Below are 21,953 nucleotides of genomic sequence, written 5' to 3' on the forward strand. Positions count from 1 at the left end.
AAAGAGTTCTGCTTCAAGAGGATATCTTGTTTTCAAACTTTTGAGTAAATGTCTGTCTTGTCTAGGTGTTAACTAAGGATCTTGAAAGGCATGCAGCTGAGTTACAAGCCCAAGAAGGATTGTCTAGAAATGGTGAAACAATGGTAAATGTGCCACACATTCATACAAGGTGAGGAATTTGCTGGTATTGAAGTATTATTCAGAAACAGGCATTAAAGACTATTTAAGAGTGAGAACCTCATTTTATAAACCCAAAGAAATCAGTAAAAAGCATATGAGTTTCTTACTAACTCATTGGTCATCACACCCAAGTGAACCTGCTGAATTTGAAGAGATCATGATAGAAATAAGCTTTTTCTGCCTAAATAAGTTGATTTGTGAACCTGCAAATTTTTGTAAGCATTGATTTTGGATGTATGCTTATCAAGACCCTGCTATTTACATTTAATAATCCATGTGATACACTAAGTGGTGTGATTAAAATTTGTTAATATTATTAGATTTCTATTAAACACAGAGAACAAATGGAATTTTTTCTTGAATTCAATTTTTTATTGTATTATAAGATTTTAAATTCTCATTAGAAGAGATGAATAAGGTAATCATCCAGGTTGTTTGTTTGGTTTTTTTTTCCTTAGAATTTAAAAAAGACATTTCCTAACATTTCTCGAAAAAGAAGTTGGAGACTCAGAAATTGCTGAATCTGAGACTTTCCTTTTGGCATTATTTTTTTCCTTTTTCCCTAGAGAACAGCCAACGAGACAAGAGGAAAAGGGAAGATTTAACTTTGTTTTTTTTAAGAATGATTTAATACTTGTAAAATTCCTGATATATATGGGCGTGATATGGTTTGAGAATTCCATAATTGCTTCTAAAAGGGACTTGTGAAAATGCAGACAACCTCAGCTTTCTGCTCATTGTAAATGTATAGATAAATATGTTCCTGTTTTTGTTTTTAGGGTATACAACTATGAGCCCTTAACACAGCTCAAGAATGTCCGAGCAAATTACTATGGAAAATACATTGCTCTGAGAGGCACAGTTGTTCGCGTCAGTAATATAAAGCCTCTTTGTACCAAGATGGCTTTTCTTTGTGCTGCATGTGGAGAAATTCAGAGTTTTTCTCTTCCAGATGGAAAATATAATCTTCCCACAAAGGTGATACCATGTTCTTTAACTACTTCCTTCTTTATCTTGGTAAAGAAGGCAAATCAGTTTACAGAAAACATTTCCCAGTGTTTCTAAATGCAGAGCTTATTTTTATTGTTTATTTTCAGTTTTTAAATTATAAAATACTTCAGGGTACAGAAAATAAAGAAACGAAACATCTCTACCCACCCCTCAGAATTTACATTTTGCCAGCTCCAGCTGTATCTTGAAAGAGGTAAAGCATTACTGGTACAGCTTTTGTCTCTTTTTTACTCCTTGCTTGTACCATTCCCAGAGACAGTCATTATCCTGAAGTTAATTTGTATTCTTCCCGTTCATATTTTTATATTTTGACTTAATAGGTACACATATTGTTTTCTTTCCTTTATTCTGCTGTTGGAAAATGATGCATTCCTTTTTTGTTAATTTTTTTTAAACTATAAATTTTAAAACTATAGAAAAGTGTAGAGAATAATGTAACTAATATCTGTGTACTACCATTATGAGTTGGCAAATATTTAGCTAATTTTTTTACAAAAAATATTAAGTGTTATAAAGGTAAAGTCTCTGTTTCCTCCTCAGTTCCATTAACTTTGTTCCACCCTTAGAGCCACTATTCTGAAATCAGCATGAATTCCTCAAGTCTGCATTTTCATATTTGACTATATATGTAGGATTTGTTTTGTTTATGTTTACGTAAATGATACACTGAATGTAACAAATTACAGCTTTTTTTCATTTGGTTATTTTGGAGTTCTACCTGTCTTAATATCTAATTATATCTAATTAGATATAATTATATCTAATTCTTTCTAGATATAATTATATCTAATTCTTATATCTAATTCTTTCATTTATTGTGTGGAGTAAATGAATAGCCACTGTTTATCCATGCTCTTGGCAGACATTGTGCTGTTTCCAGTTTTTCACAATTTCAAATAATGCTGCAGAGAACATTCTTGTGCATGTCTCCTTAGCAGAGGAATTTCTCGGTTATATGCTATGCTTATTTTTAACTTTTTTAGATGTTGCCAAAGTACTTTTCAGAATGTTGGTCCCAACTTACACCCCTGCTGGTGGTGTTAAGTGATTACCATTTCCCCATATTTTCATTTACACTTGGTATTGTTAGGTTTTTAAATTTTTGCCACACTGATGGGTGTAAAATGGTATTTCATTTTTAATATGAATTTCTGTGATTTCTGTTATGTTTGAGCATCTTTTCACATCTTTATTGGCCATTCAGTTTCTTTCTTTATTGAATTTTCTGTTCATTTTTCTGTTTATACTATTGATAGGAGTTCTTTATGAATTCTAGATACTGAGCATTGATTTCTTACATTATAGATATTTTCTCCCAGTCTTTAGTTTATCTTTTAACTTTGTGGTACATTTTTTGTTTTAGAGTTTTATCAATACATTTTGACATGGTTAAATTGATCAGTCTTTTTCCTATGACTTTTACATTTTCTGCATGGCTTAAGAAGGCCTTCCTCACTCACTCATTATAAACATCTCTCTTACATTTTCTTCCAATACTTATAAGTCTTGTTTTTTCTATTTAGATCTTTCGTCCATCTGAAATTTAATTTTGTGAATGGCATAAAGCTAAGGATCTAATTTTATTCTTTTAGGTGGAAAGCCAGTTGTCGCCATTTATTAATTAAGCCCTCTATTTCTACTGATGTGTAATACATCATCTGTAGTACACTGTGCTCCCATAGACATAGTGAGTCTGTTTTATTTCACTGGTCCTGTACCAGGTCTACACAATCCTATTTACATTGACCTTATTAAAACTTCTGATAAGGTAGAAAGACTTGCCATACCGATTCTTCTTTTCCAGAGTTGCCTTTATCATCCTTAGACTTTAATAAGTTTAACATTTATTACATTTTTACTAAGATTGAAATTCCTAAGGCTTCCTTCTCTTGTAGGAAGAACAAAGTATGTTAGATTCAGCCACTGGTTCTGATAATCAATGGTGTTGGTAAATGGGTGTCACCTACTATTTGGGCTTAAGATTCAGGACTGCCTTTAGGTCAGAGAGGCCAGATTTTTTTTTTTCCCCCCTTTGGCTCGTTTTGCAGAATCTTAGTTCCCCGACCAGGGATTGAACCTGTGACCTCAGCAGTGAAAATACGGTCTTAACAACTGGGCCTCCAGGGAATTCCTTGGAGAGGCCAGAATTTAAATCCTGATTTAAATCGGATATTTTCTGTAAACATTATTATGTCAAGGTGTTTCCATGCCCTCTAATACAGTAGGTAGTAACGCTGACTTCATTACTCGTGTCTGAACTTCAGTGAATCAAAGTGATCAGAAAGACAGTTGTTCCAGCTGATCTCTGTTCCAGTCACTATTGCTGCATAACTAATCACCCTACAGCATAGTGGCTCAAAATAACAACCATCATTTTATTATTTCACATGGTGTCTGTGGGTCAGGAGTTTGGAAGAATTGGTTGGCTGGGTACTTCTGGCTCTTGGTCTCTTATGGAGCTGGAATAGCAAGCGACTGGACTGACTGGACTGACTGGGCACTGGCCAGCATCTCTCCTCCACGTTGTCTTTCTGTGTGGGCTGGTTTTGGCTTCTTGCACACAGTATGGCAGCTCAGGACACTCATTCTGCTCACATGACTGCCAATAGCTTCAAGAGACAGAGGTCCAGCTGACAGGCAGAAATGGCTTTGCCTCTTTCGAAGCAGCCTCAGAGGTCAGGCAGCATTACTTCTGTCACATTCGGTTGGTTACAAAGTGAGTCACAAGCCTGTCCACATCCCAGGAGGGGGAAATTAGACTCCAGCTCTTTATAGGGGAGTGGCAAGGTTCTAGAAAGGTTTGAAGGGTGATACTATTATAACCGTATTTGGAAAACACAGTCTGCCACAGTCTCTGTATTTATAAATGCATCTTGAGGTACAAACAGCAAACAAATGACTTACGAAAACTTGAACACAACTGACTTACATGTTGAGGACTGCCTGTGTGGTACAATAAATATTATACTATACAAACAGTGCAAAAGGAGGTTAGATAGGAGAATTGGGGATTAAAGAAGACCCAGGAAAGGCTTTTGAAAAGGGGAGGATTGGGGCTGGGTATGTGGGACTGGATACAAGGGGATGCTCAAGGATTGGGAGACTACTTGGGCACAAAGGAAGGAATAAGTGCTTGGTGTGACAGGTGTGTAAAGAGACTTGCATACCCACAGCAGAAAGAATAAGAGCAGTCATCAAGAGGGACCAGCTGAAAAAGTGCCTCAAAAACAAAATCAATACAGAAGAAAATAGAAAGTCATTGCAGCTTTTAGTTCATCTTACTTTAATACCATTCTGGGACCAACTTTTAAACCACTACTAAATGAAGCATTTTAACTTGAATTTTCCTGAGGTATGATTGTAGTTTATCAAAATTTAAATGAGAATTAATCTTGTTGCAGTGTCCTGTGCCTGCATGTCGAGGGAAGTCGTTTACTGCTCTCCGAAGCTCTCCTCTCACAGTTACGATGGACTGGCAGTCAATCAAGTAAGCAATCGGACTATTAAATAAAAGGCAGGTTTTAGAGCCCTCATACTGCCAAGTAAATCTACAGTATTCCTGTATTATACTTTGATTCTTATCTGTAGATTGTGATAAGGTTTACTTGGTGCAGAGTTACGTGTTGGAGTGATAATTGTCTTTATTTGAGATTTGTTTTCTATCAGATTCCAGAAAGGATTTAATGTACAAGTATTATGTCCTTTTGCTATTGAGAAATCATTTTATATCTCATTTATGTGACTCATTGAATTGGATGTATATATAAGCAAAGCTGTATGTTTCATTCCATAATGTGATATCCTAGAAATAATATTGTTTTGAAGTTTTAAAATAGAGAATCCCTTAGAAATAGATATGTTTCATCTTATGTTCACAGTATCCATGAGGCATTTTCTATAGGTGATTAAAAAAAACTTTTTTTTTTAAGTCAGATAGTTTTCTCTATGTGTGTATATTTTTAACAATTTATTCCATTTTTTTCTGGCTGTAGTCCCATAACTCATCCCTAAATATAAAATAATGGGTAGTTTTGAAGTCAGGGTGCTATCCAGGAAACTTGGCTGAAACAGATGATCTTTAAAAACTAAGAACATAGGGGAAAAGTGAAGTAGATTGCTACCAAACCCTGTCCTAGCTTGACCTAATGCCCTATAAAAACCAAGACCGATACATACAGTAATAAACTGTGCACTATGCTGAGATCTTTACAGACACTCCATTTTATAAAAGATGACATGTTTAAAACTCTTGAGTGTGATCATGTGGGGGAGCCTGGTTTCCAGCCCATGTCTATAGCACTTCCACCACTGAAGGGGGTGGTGATGTCCTCAAAGGTGCTCTAAGGTTCACAGTACATGCATAGAAAATTCAGAGTGATTTAATTATTTGAACAAAATTTCTTTGTTTTCAGGTAAAAATAGACTAAAAATAGGCTTAAATATTTTAACTGGATTAGAATGGTAATCTCCTAATATTAGGAAATCAAACTTAGGGGGGTAGATGATTGAGAAAAGGAAGACATTTAAGTCCTTTTCTTGAGTTTTTAAAAGTAAGGTATTGTTCCGGTTCATTTTAAATGAGTTAGTTATAGTAAAACTTCGTTAATGCAATATTAGCTTACATAATTAATTGTTTTATTCTATGGCTATATAGGTATATAAAATGATTTTTTGCTCTACAAGAAAGGCCTCCTTCCGGCCATATACAGTAAACTCAGTTTCAATTTTTTCTGAGCCTTAGCTTGGATGGCCATAAGGAATTAAGTTATTGTTTTTCAACTAGTGCATTGAAATGTTTGGATGAGTCAAGGTCACAGCTTTATTGTGTATATCAGAATCGAAGGCTTACAGTTGCAGCAGTCCCAGTTCTAGAAGTTCATTTGATGAGGACAGTCACAACATGTGCAGAAATAGCTTGCTGAAAGTATGTTTTCACAGTGTTGATAACCAAAAATGGAGAATAACCTAAACATCTGAAGAAAATATTATAAAATGGATGGTACTATGAATTATTGTGTAGCCACTAATTATGATGATGTAGGAGAGTGTTTTGAAATGACATCCAAAAATGTTTACAATGAATTTAGTGATAAAGCAGGTCACAGAATGTTCTCTACTGTACAATACTGACTTTATTTAAAAAAAAACAAACACTGGTAAATACAAAAACATGTTGAGAGTATACTGTCTGGGAGGTCAGATGAAAGTAATTGTTATTTTTTTCTTTCTGTTTATCTGTGTTTTTAAATTTTTACAAAGGTGACACATAGAAATATGTGTTCCTTTAATAAGAAAAGTCTAAAAATATACTGTTTTTCTTTTTTTTTTTTTTTTGGCTGCTTTGGGTCTTTGTTGCTGCGTGCGGGCTTTCTCTAGTTCTGGTGAGTGGGGGCTACTCTTTGTTGCAGTGTGCCGCCTTCTTATTGTGGTGTCTTGTCTTGCTGTGGAGCACGGGCTCTAGGCATGCGGGCTTCAGTAGTTGTGGCTTGCAGGCTCTAGAGAGCAGGCTCAGTAGTTGTGGCGCACAGGCTTAGTTGCTCCACGGCCTGTGGGATCTTCCCGGACCAGGGATCGGACCCATGTCCCCTGCATTGGCAGGTGGATTCTTAACCACTGCGCCACCAGGGAAGTCCCTAAAAATATACTTTTTTAAAGCAAGGTGATCTTAGCATGTTGTGTCACTCTGACACTTCTCATTGCAGTTCGCCAGTGTTTAAATATGCATTGAGGGTGAAAGTAGTGGGTAACCATGGAGCAGGTTTTGTGCTTACATTCATCATTTAAGTGATTAAATTAAAAAGTTTTAAAGTAATGTGTATGTTTTTAAACACTCAATCAGCATAGAAGGCCACAGTTCCCACAACTTCTTGTTGCCTTGTACATGATTCTAGACAACATTCTTATGTCTCTTCCTTCACTTTACTTATCCGCTCTGTGAGCTGAGAATGTTAGAGACATGGTACCTGCTGTCCCTTCTCCCCTTCCACCTTTTCTCAGTATGACGTTGCTTTTAAATTGTCAAGGTTTACTTCTGTTTTCTAATGAGAATTATCTTCCATGTTTTATTCATAGGTCATATCTAATGAAACCAACAAACAGCACTTACATGTTTATGATAACGTAAATATTGTTCAACAAAGAATCAAGTCAGGTGATCAGATGGCAAGAGAAAGAAGTGTAATTTGTGTCACTGGGTTGTTTTGTTTTGTTGGGCTTTTTTGCCCCTTAAAGGAAAATGATCCAAGCATCAAAATCAAAAAGGATTCTTTTCTTATACTCCACTGAATTATCCCATATTTTAACATGCTTCGTATTTGGACTATAACTTTGTTGTTTAGCACTTTTCCTACTCTTCGTAATCTTTTTATCCATGGTGTTCTGAAAACGTCTGAGTCTATCTAGTCACGTCTTCATCCTGCTTGATACTGATTGGCCCTTTTCTTCTAGAGTTGTCTTCAACTCTAGAATATCTATTTTCTATTTTCTCTCTTTGGGCTTCTTATCAGGTGTATCCATTCAATTGTTTGTCCTTCACCCTTTGTTTTCTTTATGCTGCTCTTTTCTAGATTTCTTTGGCTTTTGCTTGTATCCCTTCTGTAAGTGTTTGATTTTTATAAACATATCTTTAATTTTTCTGATCTCACACTTGTTTTCCAATAGCTTCTCTTTCATAGCAGCTCATTCTTATTTTATGATGGTAACATTTTCTCAGAAACTCTGAAGCAGTTTTTTCTTTGTTTTTAATGCTTTTCTCCTTCTTTAATTATTGCCATTTCATCCTCAAATATCTGATGAGGAATGAGAAATTATTTGGAGTAGGTAAGATAGGTTTCCTTTGCTATTTTTTAGGTAGGAGTTTTTCTTCAAAAAGCCTCATCCCTAGATAGAGGGTAGGGTTTTGACGACCAGATCTTGCTTTATGAATGTGTTTTTGAATTTGGCTTGGGCTCCTCAAATGCCAGGATGAGGAGGCTTATGCTGGAGCTCTGATATCCTCTCTGGACACCTTAGTTCCCCTCATAGAGTAGATGCCTCTGTTTCCTTAAAACAGTGCTCTGGTTTTTGCCAGGTGGGGAAGCCTGATGGCTTTCCTGGGATGCTCTCCTTCTTCTTCTACCCACCTACGCACCCACCTTCCGAATAATTTCTGAACAGCTATTCTGCGACTTGTCTTTCAGTTGATTATCCTGTTTTGTTTCAGCCATCTGCTCCCACTCGCCATTCCTGCCACCTCCAACTTAGAAGCCTCTCTAGGGCTGAGAACATTGGCTCCCACTTCTCTTGTACCCTTGTAAATTTTTCCTGTGTGTATTCTGGAATTCATTTGATTTTATCCATCAATACTTTCCAATTTGCTGTTTTATAAAGTTTCATTAATGTCTCTTATTTGTTGACGGCACCTCTGCATGCCCCAAAACTTCTCTTCACTCTTTTAGTGACTGTTATTTTGGTGGACACTTTAGAGGGAAGGTAGGCAAATGCATGTGCCCATTCTGCCATCTTTTTTTTTTTAATATATTTATGTATTTATTTGGCTGTGCTGGGTCTTAGTTGCGGCATGCGAACTCTTAGTTGCAGCATGTGGGACCTAGTTCCCTGACCAGGGATCGAACCCAGCCCCCCTGCATTGCGAGCGCGGAGTCTTAGCCACTGGACCACCAGGGAAGTCCCTCTGCTATCTTTAATTGGAAATGGCTGAAGTAGTTTTAGATATACCATTGAACCTTTTCTTTTTTTTTTTAACTAACTGCCCTTTATCTAGCTCAGCACCATGTGGACCGTGAATAGTTAATATGTTGACAAAATAACCCAAAGTCAGTGTATGTACTGACTGAAAATTGTTTAACTTTTTAGAATCCAGGAGTTGATGTCTGATGATCAGCGAGAAGCAGGTCGGATTCCACGAACAATAGAATGTGAGCTTGTTCACGATCTTGTGGATAGCTGTGTCCCAGGAGACACAGTGACTATCACTGGAGTTGTCAAAGTCTCAAATGCTGAGGAAGGTGTGGTATAACTTTCCTCAATTCTGTTGTCGCTCAGTAGTTTGTCAGCATTCATCTTTTCCGTTTTTAAGATACTTCTGAATTTCCATTAATTTAAAGAACTTGATTCTTATATAGGTGAAACTTTTCCTCTAAAATAAAAGTTTATTTATAGCTCACCATGCCTTTCTTTTACAGTCTACTTCAGTCTTTGTAAGGAAAATGAAAATACCAATTATTGTGTATCATACTTTGAAATTTACAGGTTCTCGAAATAAGAATGACAAATGCATGTTCCTTTTGTACATTGAAGCAAATTCTGTTAGCAATAGCAAAGGACAGAAAACAAAGGCTTCCGAGGATGGGTGTAAGCATGGAACGTTGATGGAGTTCTCACTTAAGGACCTTTATGCCATCCAGGAGATTCAATCTGAAGAAAACCTGTTTAAACTCATTGTCAAGTATGTATGAGGTTATCTCAAGTTTTATTTTATCATGTGCATGTTGGGGGTGCTCTTGGCTACCAGTAACTGAAAACTCGTCAAAATGTTTGCAAATTACAATTCATTAGACATCTTTAGACCTGTGCAGCCAAGTCATTGAAAGAAGGAGACTTAAAGGGTGAACTGCATACATAATATTTAAAGAAGGGATAAAATTTCATTTTTTCAGTTCAATTCAAAGAATCAGAATAAATAAGGCCATATATGAATATATGAAGTATTATGTTGAATATAAAGAAGTATTTTACATTTGTCAATTGTATAGATAGGAACAAACAAAAAGGACAGGGTGGAAGAGGTATAATCCAGCTAATCACCCATCTTTGTACAGCCCGTAAGCTGAGTGGTTTTTACATCTTTTCATAGCTGAAAAAAATTAAAAGAATATTTCATGACACACAAAACTACATGAAGTTCAAATTTTGCTATCCATAAGTAAACTTTTATTGGAACACAGCCACACTTGTCCATTTACATAGTGTCTGACTGCTTTTGAGCTCCAGGGGCAGAGTTGAGTAGATGTGATAGAGAATGGCTCACAGATATTTATGTGTCTGTACCTTTACAGATAAGTTTGCTGATCTCTAGTTGAAACAATAAGGAAAATTTACTATATCACACAGTCTGGTTACTCGACGGAAGAGTCATGGGGACAGTGAATTACAGAGTCATTTCAACTATTTGTACGTAGGGGGTTGTTTGTTTACTTTTAAAAAGCAAGAAATAGGGCTTCCCTGGTGGCGCAGTGGTTGAGAGTCCGCCTGCCGATGCAGGGGACACGGGTTCGTGCCCCTATCCCGGAAGATCCCACATGCCGCGGAGCGGCTGGGCCCGCGAGCCATGGCCGCGGAGCCTGTGTGTCCGGAGCCTGTGCTCCACAACGGGAGAGGCCACAGCAGTGAGAGGCCCGCGTACAGCAAAAAAAAAAAAAAAAAAAAAAAAGCAAGAAATAGATTCACATCGAAGTCACTTACTATTGATAAGTATTTCAGAATATTTTTTTATTTCCGTGTTACTGTCCCGCAGTAGAGAAGAAGCAGTGTAGAGGCGTTTTTGCTTTAGTGATGACGAGCCTCTTCTAGAAGATAAACCTGAGTTAGAATCTTGCTTCAGCCACTTCCAATATGATCTGGGGCATGTTAATTTCTCCTTCATTTTTACCTTCTTAAAGTAGAAATAACAATACCTGCCTCAGAATGTTGTTCTGAAGATTAAATGAGATTTCATGATGTACTTAGCGTAATTAACACAATGTGCTGTTATTTTGAAATATTTTGACAAATTTTTGGATAATTTTGAAGAAATAGGAGAAAATGAGAGAGACTGAATAGTAGCTGTGCCAAACAGAGGTAAAGAACTGAGGTTTTGAAGTGCATTGTATTAGAAAAATTGATCTTGTCACGCTTTTCTCTTCACCTAGGCTTTGGGCTGTAGGAGAAGTTTGTCACTGTCCCTATCTAAGGGACAGCTTGTCACTGTTCCTATCTAAGTGCCTAAAACTACTCCTAACTAAGGCAGTGACACTGTCCCTAGCTAAGGGCTTGTCACTGGCCCTAACTAAGAGCCTAAAACGACTCTTTTTTCCTTTAATATGTTAATTAGAAAGCTGGGAAAAGTATAGAGTTCCTCAGGGGTTCTTTGTCTTTAAACCCTCAGAGATGTCCTTTGAATAGATGGCCCTCCAAACCTAGGATGAGCTAGGGTGGTGATGTGATCTGGTAATAAATGTTGGAGTGGTGAGTGGTCTGTAGCAGGTGACCAAGGAATACCCTGGTTGAGGACCAAAACACCTCTTTGATTGGTACCTCTTACCAGTTATAAATAAAAATGAACATTTGCAGTGGTCCTTCTTCTGTCATACTTAAGGAAGATAAGTTAGTATGAAAAACCTGGGTTTCCTTCCTACAGTTTGCTTTTACCTTTTAGTTCTAAGTTTGTGATTCCAACATCAAAACTTGAATTTTTCATGGTCCTCCATTTGTGAATCTTGCAGGGGTTGGCAAACTAGGCAGGCTGCTTGTTTTGGTAAATAAAGTTTTTATTAGAGCACAGCCCCACCCATTTATTTACAAATTATTCATTGTTGGCTTTGACAAAAGTTGGGTAGTTGTGACCCAGACAGTAAGACTGAAACTATTTACTTTCTGGCCTTTTAGGAAAAATGTTGTCAACCCTTGCTAGATTAACAAATTGAGGCCTATGAAAAGAGAATGGAGAAGACAATAGAAGGCTGTTTCAGTTTAGGTTCCTTCAGAAGCAGTGATTTGCATAAATGTAGTTTCTTTGGGAGGTGATCCCCAGAAATACTGGGAGGGGCATGAGGAAGTGAGACAGAGAGGGGAGGGCAGTTAGTGTATGGTACCTTAATGGAGGCTTAATAAGGGCTTAATCCTTCTGAGGCCTCTGGGACACTTGACTGTAGAGCTAGCCTCAGTATTTTTCCATCTAAGGGCCTAGATTTGGGGCTGCTCCTGAGAATATTAGACACCCGAGCACTTCTGGCCCGCCCAGCCTGCCTGCTGATGATGCTTCTGCGGCCACAGAAAGCCCTTTGGCAGACAGGTGCAGGCGCTCGGTAAGAGGCCAGCAGTGATCATGCAGGAGCACGCTGAACAATGATTGCCAAGGGGAAGTGGCAGGACACCAACTTCTGTGTTGACATGTATTAACAGGGATAATGATTCACAGTTAACTCTGATTATATCTCTTCCTCCCTGTCCTTTTTGTTCCTGTTTATGTATTTGATAAATGGGAACTACTTCTTTATATTCAACATAATACTTTATGTATTCATATGTGGCCTTATTTATTCTGATTCTTTGAACTGAAAAATTGAAATTTTATCCCTTTATTATGTACTCAGTTGACCCTTTAGTCTCCTTCTTTTAGTGACTTGGCTGCACAGATCTAAAGATGTCTATTCATGTAAAATAGAATGTAATTCGGTATCCTAAAGCCTAAAAGTAGAAGACCATGATTATGATCTTTTTTTTTTTTTTTTTTTTGTGGCGCTCCGTGTGGCATGAGGGATCTTAGTTACATGACCAGGGGTAGAACCCTCACCCCCTACATTGGAAGCGTGGAGTCTTAACCACTGGACCGCTAGGGAAGTCCCTATGATGCATTTTAAAGGCTAGTAATGTAAATGCTTTACAAGTGTCCTGTCTCCCTTACACAGGCACACTTTTTAAAACATTCCTCCCTTTATAGATTAACTAAGAATTTTGATAAATTTACTGTTAGAATAAAATTTCTTGAGTTGTTTGAGAAGATGTAAATTTTTTATTTTTTACTATTTTCTTTTGATGCTAAATAAAGCAAGTTAAGCAAATTGTAAAGTAGATCTTCTAGTGTATCACTGAAATGTAAGTTAGAATTTATAAGTCATATTCTGTTTTTCAGCTCGCTTTGCCCTGTCATTTTTGGTCATGAAGTAAGTATTTTACTTCATCTTTGCTCAAAAATACATAAATTTGGCAAAAATAGTATATAGAGATTTCACAAAAAATAGTCATTTCTGTTGGCCAGTTATTCATATTTTATTTTTATTTATTTATTTAAAGCAATTAAGTTTAGTATTTTTTTAATTAATTTTTTTTTGGCTCCGTTGGGTCTTCATTGATGTGCATGGGCTTTTCTCCAGTTGTGGTGAGCGGGGGCTACTCTTTGTTGCCGTGCGCAGGCTTCTCATTGCGGTGGCTTTTCCTGTTGCAGGGCATGGGCTCTAGGTGCGTGGACTTCAGTAGTTGTGGCACGTGGGCTCAGTAGTTGTTGCTTGCGGGCTCTGGAATGCAGGCTCAGTAGTTGTGGCACACACGCTTAGTTGCTCCTTAGCCTGTGGGATCTTCCCGGACCAGGGTTCAAACCTGTGTCCCCTGCATTGGCAGGCGGATTCTTAACCACTGCGCCACCAAGGAGGTCCCTTATATTTTAATATGAATCATTATTCTCCATAAATGGATGATATGAGAGAGAAACTACAGTCCCTTGTAAGACAGAGCTGCTTACCAATTAGAGTTAATAGGAATGGTCTTTTTTTAAAGTGACTCTGGACAGTGTAAATGTTAAAGCAGAAACTAACAAAGGTTTCTCAGTTTTGTGGAACGGAGTCAATGCCTGGCAAGGTATGTCTTCAGTCAGTGACTTTTAAGATACCTGATTTTATATGCTTTCTAATTTAAGCTTTTTAATCATCTACATTAAAGAAGTTTATATTTTTAGACTTACTTTTCTTAGGAAAAGAAAAAAAACAGAGTTCAATCATGCTTTAAAAAAAAGAATCCACACACAAATTTTGTAAACATCAGAGGAGCACCCCTTTTGCTAGTCATCTTTATGTTTTTCTCACTTGTTTTTGTTTTTTCTCTCTCTTCTTTCACATCTGAGCTTGTTAAAGCAGGTTTGGCGTTAGCACTCTTTGGAGGAAGCCAGAAATATGCAGATGACAAAAACAGAATTCCAATTCGAGGAGACCCACATGTCCTTATTGTTGGAGACCCAGGCTTAGGAAAGAGTCAGATGCTACAGGTAGGAAAATCAGACATTTAGTATTTGACCTTTTGCTTATAAAATGCATGAATAATTCACAAGTGAATTTTCTTAAAACATGCAGTGTTTGTGTTCCAGAGGGTATTATTTGTCACGTACTGTGAGTGAGTTGGGGTTTGTGTGAGTAATATATAACTTGTATCTGGCCATCCTTTCAAATCGAGCCAGTCTCCTGTCACTCAGGCTGCACAAGCATGCTGCTCTGTTAAGATGTCAACTATTGTGAAATATTAACCATTTTCCTAACCCCCTTTTTTGTATCCAGCATTGCTTTGCTAGTCTTTGTTGTTGTGACCTCACCTATGAAAAGAATAGTTCAAGAAAGTAAAGCAGGGTAACCCGTTATCTCTTCATACAGCTACATAAACACTGTATTGGGCTTTAAGAATAGTCTGATAAAGGTAAGAGATCTGGCCTATCCACCTCCACTGCTTCTTTCTGAGTCTAAAACAAGGAAACTTCTATGACCAGTCTGTTGTTGGTCCCCAAGATGATTTTGGCTGTGCCAATCAGAGCCTAGTAGTTCTCCCCTCCAGGGCTTATGCTGGCCCTAGAAGATGCAGCTGGTTGGAGTGCTTCTGGTTTCCTTGGAGTGACACCTGGTAAGCCAGCAATGCATATCACTATCGCCTTTGGAGCTTTTCGAAAATACCGTGGCCTTCCCCAGTATTAAGAATTAAGAATCTCTGGGTTAGGGTCCTAGCATCTACATGTTTATAAACACAGGTGATTCTGAAGTGCATCCAGGATTGAAAACTCTTGATCTCATTGTATTATAAACCTACTGTCCTTCATGTCAGAGTCATTATTTATTACCTATGGCTGAGTGTTAAATCAGTTATCATTTTAATTGCTAATCTGATATTTATTTAATCCTGTGTTTCCCAGTTTTGTTCATTTTGGCCAGTTGGGTCAACTTTTTTTTTAATTCTGTTCTGAACCCATGCTATAAGCCTGACAACTGAGGCACAGGGTACCCAGTTATAGGTGAAACAGAGTTGATAGTAAAAATGAAAACAGGATATACTTAGGTAGAATATGCATGTAAAAGTGCATGTGGGGATCTGAATTGCATGTAAGTCTGCTAGCCCCACTAAGCCAAGGTTTTTAAAAATTAGGCTAACACTAACAGTTATGAGTTGTTTATATGTTTAAATTATGTTTTCCTTTGACCATTTAGCAAGCCATCATACTCTCAAACTAACAACTAAGGAATTACAAGTAACAAAAATAGTGATAGCTACCATTTATTTAGCTAAGCACCGAAGCATCACTTGGGTTGTGTGCTACGCAAGTCCAGAGCACACTATTGACATAGATAGCAGTGTAAGTGCTGTCTCCTAAGGTTGTGGGGTGCACAGCTGTGTACAGCGGCCTTGCACGGGGCATGTATTGTATGCCAGGTACCGGGTTAAGTGCCTTGCATATACGATCTCATTCATTCCTCAAGGCAGTATTGATAAAATATAGGGAAGCTGAGGCTCTGAGAGGTTCAAGAGCAGCACACCAGTAGATGCATGGTAGAGCCAGGATTTAAACAGGTCTGCCTGACTCCAGAGATCCATGCTTTTAGCTGTTGTGTCATTTAACTACTTTTCTGTCGTGCCGTATCTTATTTACTCAGAAGGTGAGCACTATTGAGCCATTCTATTACCTGATGTTTAAAGAAGCATTGGAGTCTCTGAAACTAAACTTGTACTTACATTTTCGCTATTTGAACTTGAAAATGAAGCATAAAATGGAATTGTGTAGGGTATTCACATGACCACAGACTTCAGAATCAGGCTGCCTGGGTTTGATTGAGTCCTGACGTCACACCTTCATAGCTGTGTAAGTTACTCTCTTCAGACCTTAGTTTCTACATCAGTAACAGGAGTGTTACCTTCGTCTTACTGTGGTGGTGAAGATTGTACAGTAAAGCTCTTAGAAGAATACCTGGCATACAGCTAATATTTGTGAGCAACTACTATAGCTATTATTTCTCTTTTACTTTGGTTGATTCTCTTAAACTCTTTGTTTCATTAGGCAGTGTGCAGTGTTGCTCCACGTGGCGTGTATGTTTGTGGTAATACCACAACCACCTCTGGTTTGACTGTAACTCTTTCAAAAGATAGTTCCTCTGGAGATTTTGCTTTGGAAGCTGGTGCCCTGGTACTTGGTGATCAAGGTAAGAGGCCAAAGCAAATAATAATTTGGGGGCTTTCTTTTTTTAAGCCTTTTCCTTTTCAATTAATTTCTTTACAGTCTGTTCCAAGAGTCATTTGGACAGCACAGGTGGAATCTAAAAACATATTCCTTACTGCCAATCCTCCCCATTCAGTGGGGTCTTCATATGATGTTTAAAGAGGTTAAGTGTACAGTTAACTCTACAGTTGCACAGTCAACACCTGGCATTGCTGAGAACCGCACTCTAGACTTCTGACTTTAGAGGCTTTGTGTTCCTTCCCAAATCATGTTGTCCACTGTTTCCAAAGGACCCAGCTCACATAGCACCTTTTTCTTGAAACCTTTCCAGATTCCCCTTCCTCTTTTAACTCCACCCCACCCCCAGAAAATTCATATGATTATGCATATATATTATAGTTGTTAAAACATACTATCTTAAATGTGTATATATCTTATCTGTTCAAATTTAAGCCTTTAAGCTTTTTGAGGGTCACTCTCATATCTTCATTTTTGTAACCCTCACAACATAGTGCCTTGCCTAAGGAAAATGCTAAATGAGTAAATATTATATAACAGTTAAATAAGATAAATATTTTATTTGCTGTAAAACAAGCACAAAGTTTGTACTGTATGACATTTTATAATTTTAACTGTTGGAAACTAATGGAAATATGCTTTATTGTGGAATAATTTCTATCTTGTCAGGTTTGAAACTTGACGAAAGGAATATTTTTTGTCTGAATTATTTTACTGTGGTTGTAGGTATCTGTGGAATAGATGAATTTGATAAGATGGGGAATCAACATCAAGCCTTGTTAGAAGCCATGGAACAACAATGTATCAGTCTCGCCAAGGCTGGCGTAGTTTGCAGCCTTCCTGCAAGAACTTCCATTATTGCTGCTGCTAATCCAGTAGGAGGACACTACAATAAAGCCAAAACAGTTTCTGAGAATTTAAAGTAAGCCTCTTCAAATATTTATACTTTAATATATTGAATGCCTATAGATATGAAGAAGATAACTGAGGACATAAATGGAGAGTTCACAGAAGTTGCAAGTTTCCAATAAATGGACAAAAATGTGTTAGAACACTGCACGTTATAACAGTGAAGTGCTGGGACCTCCCTGGCAGTCCAGTGGTTAAGACTCCACGCTCCCAATGCAGGGGGCACGGGTTCGATCCCTTATCAGGGAACTAAGATCCTGCATGCCACACGGCAAGCCCAAAATAAAATAAAATAATAAAACAATGAAGTGCTATTGACATCTACCAGATTGGCAAATATTTTAAATATTAATCATTATTGGCAATGGGGTGGCAAAATGGGTTCTCACATACATAGTTTAGCATTTTGAAGGACAGCTTGACATGTTTATCACTATTTTAAATGTATATTCTGTTTGTTCCAGCCAATTCTTTTAGGAATTATACTCACAGAAATAGGCACAAGAATGCACAAAGATATTTTGACAGGGTGGGTCTTACGGCATTGTTTATCACTGCCAAAGATTGGAAATAACTTGAAGTGCCCCCATCGATAAGGAAGTGCTTGAACTATATAAGACTGTACTGTGGAAAGTAGCAATTAGGAGAACGAAGGTAGCTTTGTATGTACTGTGATAGGGGAACATGTCTGTGCTTTATGGTTAAGTGACAGGAACACATTACACACTTACCTGTGTATGTGGGTCCCACTTTTTTCCAAAACCAATGCTTATATCTGGATGTGTGTATGCTTTCTCTTCTCATTTGTTCTGTACAGGTTGGACAAAATGTATGGGGAGGGGAAAATAGACTCAAGTGATGCACAAGTGAGAAAAAGACAAAAAGATGCCTCGTGTGAAACACTGGAACTTTAAATTCTAGTGGGAAACAAAAAGCTAATTTTCTAATATTTAATAATAAATACTTTTATTGTAGGAATGGTACATAGTAAAAAACACAATTGTACTTTGAGATTCTGGGTATTTCTGTACTACCACCACCAAAAAAGCCATCTGTTAGTGTTTCTTAGTAAAATGAGAAAGTCCTGTATTGGAAAGATCAGAAAGATCTTATTGAACAAGGATCCAGGGAACTTGGATTCTGGTTTTTAGTGGTACCACTGGGATGTTGATCCAATTCTTTAACCTCTCTGGATTTCAGTTTGTTGGTCTCAAATAAAGGAGTTATCTGGTTGGTAAATTTAGAAATGACTAAGTAAAACACAGCACTTTTACTATAATGGTTAATAGACATATAAATGCCCCTTTAAGAAAAAGTGGTATTTTTGCTTCTAAATGGGCATAGGTACTTTGAGAGACTCAGTGTTTTGGTGAGACAGGAAATATAAAAGCTTAAGAACTACTCACCCAGATAACCTTTGATGTATCATGTTGCATTCTGGCTTACAAGTTCAATGATCCTAAATCATAGGGAGTGATATAGAACATAGAGAAGAATTTAGTGGTTTTGATGGTGTGAGATAAGGCTGCGTCCTCAACATACCGATATAGGGACATATAAGGCTGTGCACATGTGACCTGGTGTGTCTCTGGAGTTGGTGGGTATATCGAATCCAGAAGCTATTGTTTGTTTCTTTAACCTAAAGCTTCATTTTCTTTTTTTAAGTTCTACCTGGAACTTGGATTAGTAAGCAAGTGAGTAAACAGTTTTCTAGGTTTTCTGTTTGTTTTAATTCCAATCACTGTTTCCTCTTTCTTTCACCCTTTTAGAATGGGGAGTGCCCTACTATCCAGATTTGATTTAGTCTTTATCCTGTTAGACACCCCAAATGAGGATCATGATCATTTACTCTCCGAACATGTGATTGCAATAAGGGCTGGAAAGCAGAGAGCTGTCAGCAGTGCCACAGTAGCTCGTGTGAATAGTCAAGATGCAAATACCTCTATACTTGAAGTGGTTTCTGATAAACCACTATCAGAAAGACTAAAGGTATGTTTCTTCTCCTTAATCATTCAGTTCAGTTTTGTTTGAATGCCAGAGTTCAATGTGTTGCTTGTTGTAGAGCAGTAGTATGTAAACTTCCATAGCAAATACCTTTTATATTATAATACTAGAGTTTATATAAAGTTCAGTTGAAATAATCTAAGTCAACTACACCGAGAGCTAGAACTACAGTGTCTGGCTTATTTGGTCTATTTGTCTAAGCAAGTTATTTTAGCAGAATGATTTTATTTGCTACTTATCCTTGTAATCTTGGGCCTTTTTATCATGCTTTAGGTGGTTCCTGGAGAAACAATAGATCCAATTCCCCACCAGCTATTGAGAAAGTACATTGGTTATGCCCGGCAGTATGTCTCTCCAAGGCTATCCACAGAAGCTACTCAAATTCTTCAGGATTTTTACCTTGAGCTCCGGAAACAGAGCCAGCGGTTAAATAGCTCACCAATCACTACTAGGCAGCTGGAATCTTTGATTCGTCTAGCAGAGGTTCCTTGAGTTTAAGTTCACATTCTTTTGGCTTAAAAAGGGAGTAGAGGGTAATAAGATTTCTCTCAATTTTCTGTGGAATGATTTGCTTTTCTTCCCACTGAGAGACATTAGAAATGGGTGGATACATTTTTTTTAAAGGGTTGTTATATACTTAACAATCAAAGTTTAACCCCTTTTTTTGAAGCAGGACCAGTTACTTATGCAATGGGTTTTTTTTTCCTTTAATGACACTTAGGAGACTCTTGAAGTTTGAAGATTGCTTAGGTTAACTAAGGATTTGGGGATTCAAAAGGGAGCATATGGGAACATGGAATGTGTCAAATATCTTAGGCGTATTTGATTTCATATACGACAGGTCTGTAAGTGCCTGTTTTCCTAACGGCAGTAACATCTATTCACAATTATGGAATGCTAAGAGAACTCTGGCAGTTAAAATTAGCTGGATCAGAGTTTGAGGTTTTTTGCTCCTAGAATCTGATTAACTCATCTTTGTTGTTTTAACAAATTAGTTAGGCATGATTTCCTGAAAGTACAAGGCAAGTCTATTTCATAATCAGATCTTCTAGAATGAGCATTCAGAAAGATGTTCAAAAAATTTTTATGTACTAAAATCTATTGTAGTAGATAACAATGATTTTAAAATGGGTGATAATTTTCATACTCAAGTTTTCAGATAATTTTTTAAAATTGTGACTTTTCATACTACAGCCCCTCCTCCCAAAAAAGTTTTGTGTAAAATGAATAAATGAAATAAACTTAGACATACTATACCTGCTCAATCAATGTTAAATACATTTATCTTTTGTTATCTGAAGATGGTTGTTTTCTTTCACAGGCACGAGCAAGGTTGGAATTGAGAGAGGAAGCAACCAAAGAAGATGCTGAGGACATAGTAGAAATTATGAAATATAGGTAAGATTACATTTTAAATGCTGTTTTAAGTGAAATACCGGTCATCTTTCCATCTCAAATTATATATTTAAGCAAAATTATTTTTATTTAGCCCATTCGATCACTTATTTTCCTCGGAACAAATTGTACTTTACTGGTTTAAAATATTCCTGTGTAAATAATCTTTACATTTAAAAAAAAAGGTTTTTTTGAATGGGTAATACATTCACATAGTTCTAAAATCAATTGAAAAACATACTTTGAGAAGGCTTGCCTCCATCCTGTTTACCATCTACCCTACCTCTTTACCAGGACACCCATTACTTTCTTGTAAATAGCATATAACTTACTCTGTTCTGTACCTTTTTTTTTCAATTGAGATATAATTGACATATACCATTATTAGTTTCAGGTGTACAACATAATGATTTTATATATATATGTGATATTCGTATATCAAAATGATCACCACAGTAAGTCTAGGTAACATTCATCACTGCACAGTTACAATTTATTTTCTTGTGATGACAACTTTAAAGATCTCCTCTCTGGGGACTTCCTTGGTAGTCCAGTGGTTAAGACTAAGCTGCCAATGCAGGGGGCGCAGGTTCGATCCCTGGCCAGGGAACTAAGATCCCACATGTTGTGTGGTGCGGCCAAAAAAAAAAAAAAAAGGATTGACAGCTTTTAATTTCTTATTGCTGACCCCAGAGTAACTAACTGCCTCATAATGAATAAAATTATTAACAATTAATGACTACGAACCCTTTCGACCAATTCCTAACATATTACCCTCTATATCTTAATATCTTACTGGTTTAGCATCACACAGCACTTGAACCATCAATTTTCTCTTTTACATGACTCAGTACTAGGGTTCGAGGGGTCTTGTAGGTGAAAATTTTACCAGGCTGGCTTCATTGTGCTGGAGACCCTCCAGTTGATCATTTATAAGCAAACAGATAGGAATTACTAGACTTTCTCATACAACATGCTGCCAGGGCTCAGTGTACCAGCATATGAAGTAAAGGAATGGCCACAAAAACCAGCTGCCTGCCTGACTTCTAGTAGGTCTAACTTCCTGGGAGACGAGACCAGTAAGAAACTGAGAGTCCTAATACAGATCCTTTTTTCACTAGGAAAGTAAGTCACTGAACCCAACCAAAATTTTAGAAATCTTGGATTCTGAAATTTTTTCCTAATTGAAAACAAGCACCAACAACAGGGACTTCTC

General features: G+C 37.2%; 1 protein-coding gene across 3 annotated transcripts in view; it reads left to right on the forward strand.

Moving 5' to 3' along the window:
- Positions 1–21,953, forward strand: part of MCM8 (minichromosome maintenance 8 homologous recombination repair factor) — a 34,662-nt gene that overhangs the window by 8,945 nt on the left and 3,764 nt on the right. Inside the window, exons 6-17 of one of the 3 annotated variants that reach the window (XM_081255694.1) lie at positions 66–169; positions 960–1,158; positions 4,593–4,678; positions 9,046–9,197; positions 9,442–9,637; positions 13,082–13,112; positions 14,066–14,206; positions 16,253–16,394; positions 17,156–17,351; positions 19,108–19,327; positions 19,616–19,825; positions 20,664–20,740. In XM_081255694.1, the coding sequence (XP_081111820.1) occupies positions 66–169; positions 960–1,158; positions 4,593–4,678; positions 9,046–9,197; positions 9,442–9,637; positions 13,082–13,112; positions 14,066–14,206; positions 16,253–16,394; positions 17,156–17,351; positions 19,108–19,327; positions 19,616–19,825; positions 20,664–20,740 (1,754 nt within the window). Of the gene's footprint in view, positions 1–65; positions 170–959; positions 1,159–4,592; positions 4,679–9,045; positions 9,198–9,441; positions 9,638–13,081; positions 13,113–14,065; positions 14,207–16,252; positions 16,395–17,155; positions 17,352–19,107; positions 19,328–19,615; positions 19,876–20,663; positions 20,741–21,953 lie in introns of those variants that run through there. The other 2 variants (XM_081255696.1, XM_081255695.1) reach the window with 2 other exon arrangements.

This window comes from Mesoplodon bidens, assembly GCF_964165515.1.
Source record: "Mesoplodon bidens genome assembly, chromosome: 15".
Classification (NCBI taxonomy): domain Eukaryota; kingdom Metazoa; phylum Chordata; class Mammalia; order Artiodactyla; family Ziphiidae; genus Mesoplodon; species Mesoplodon bidens.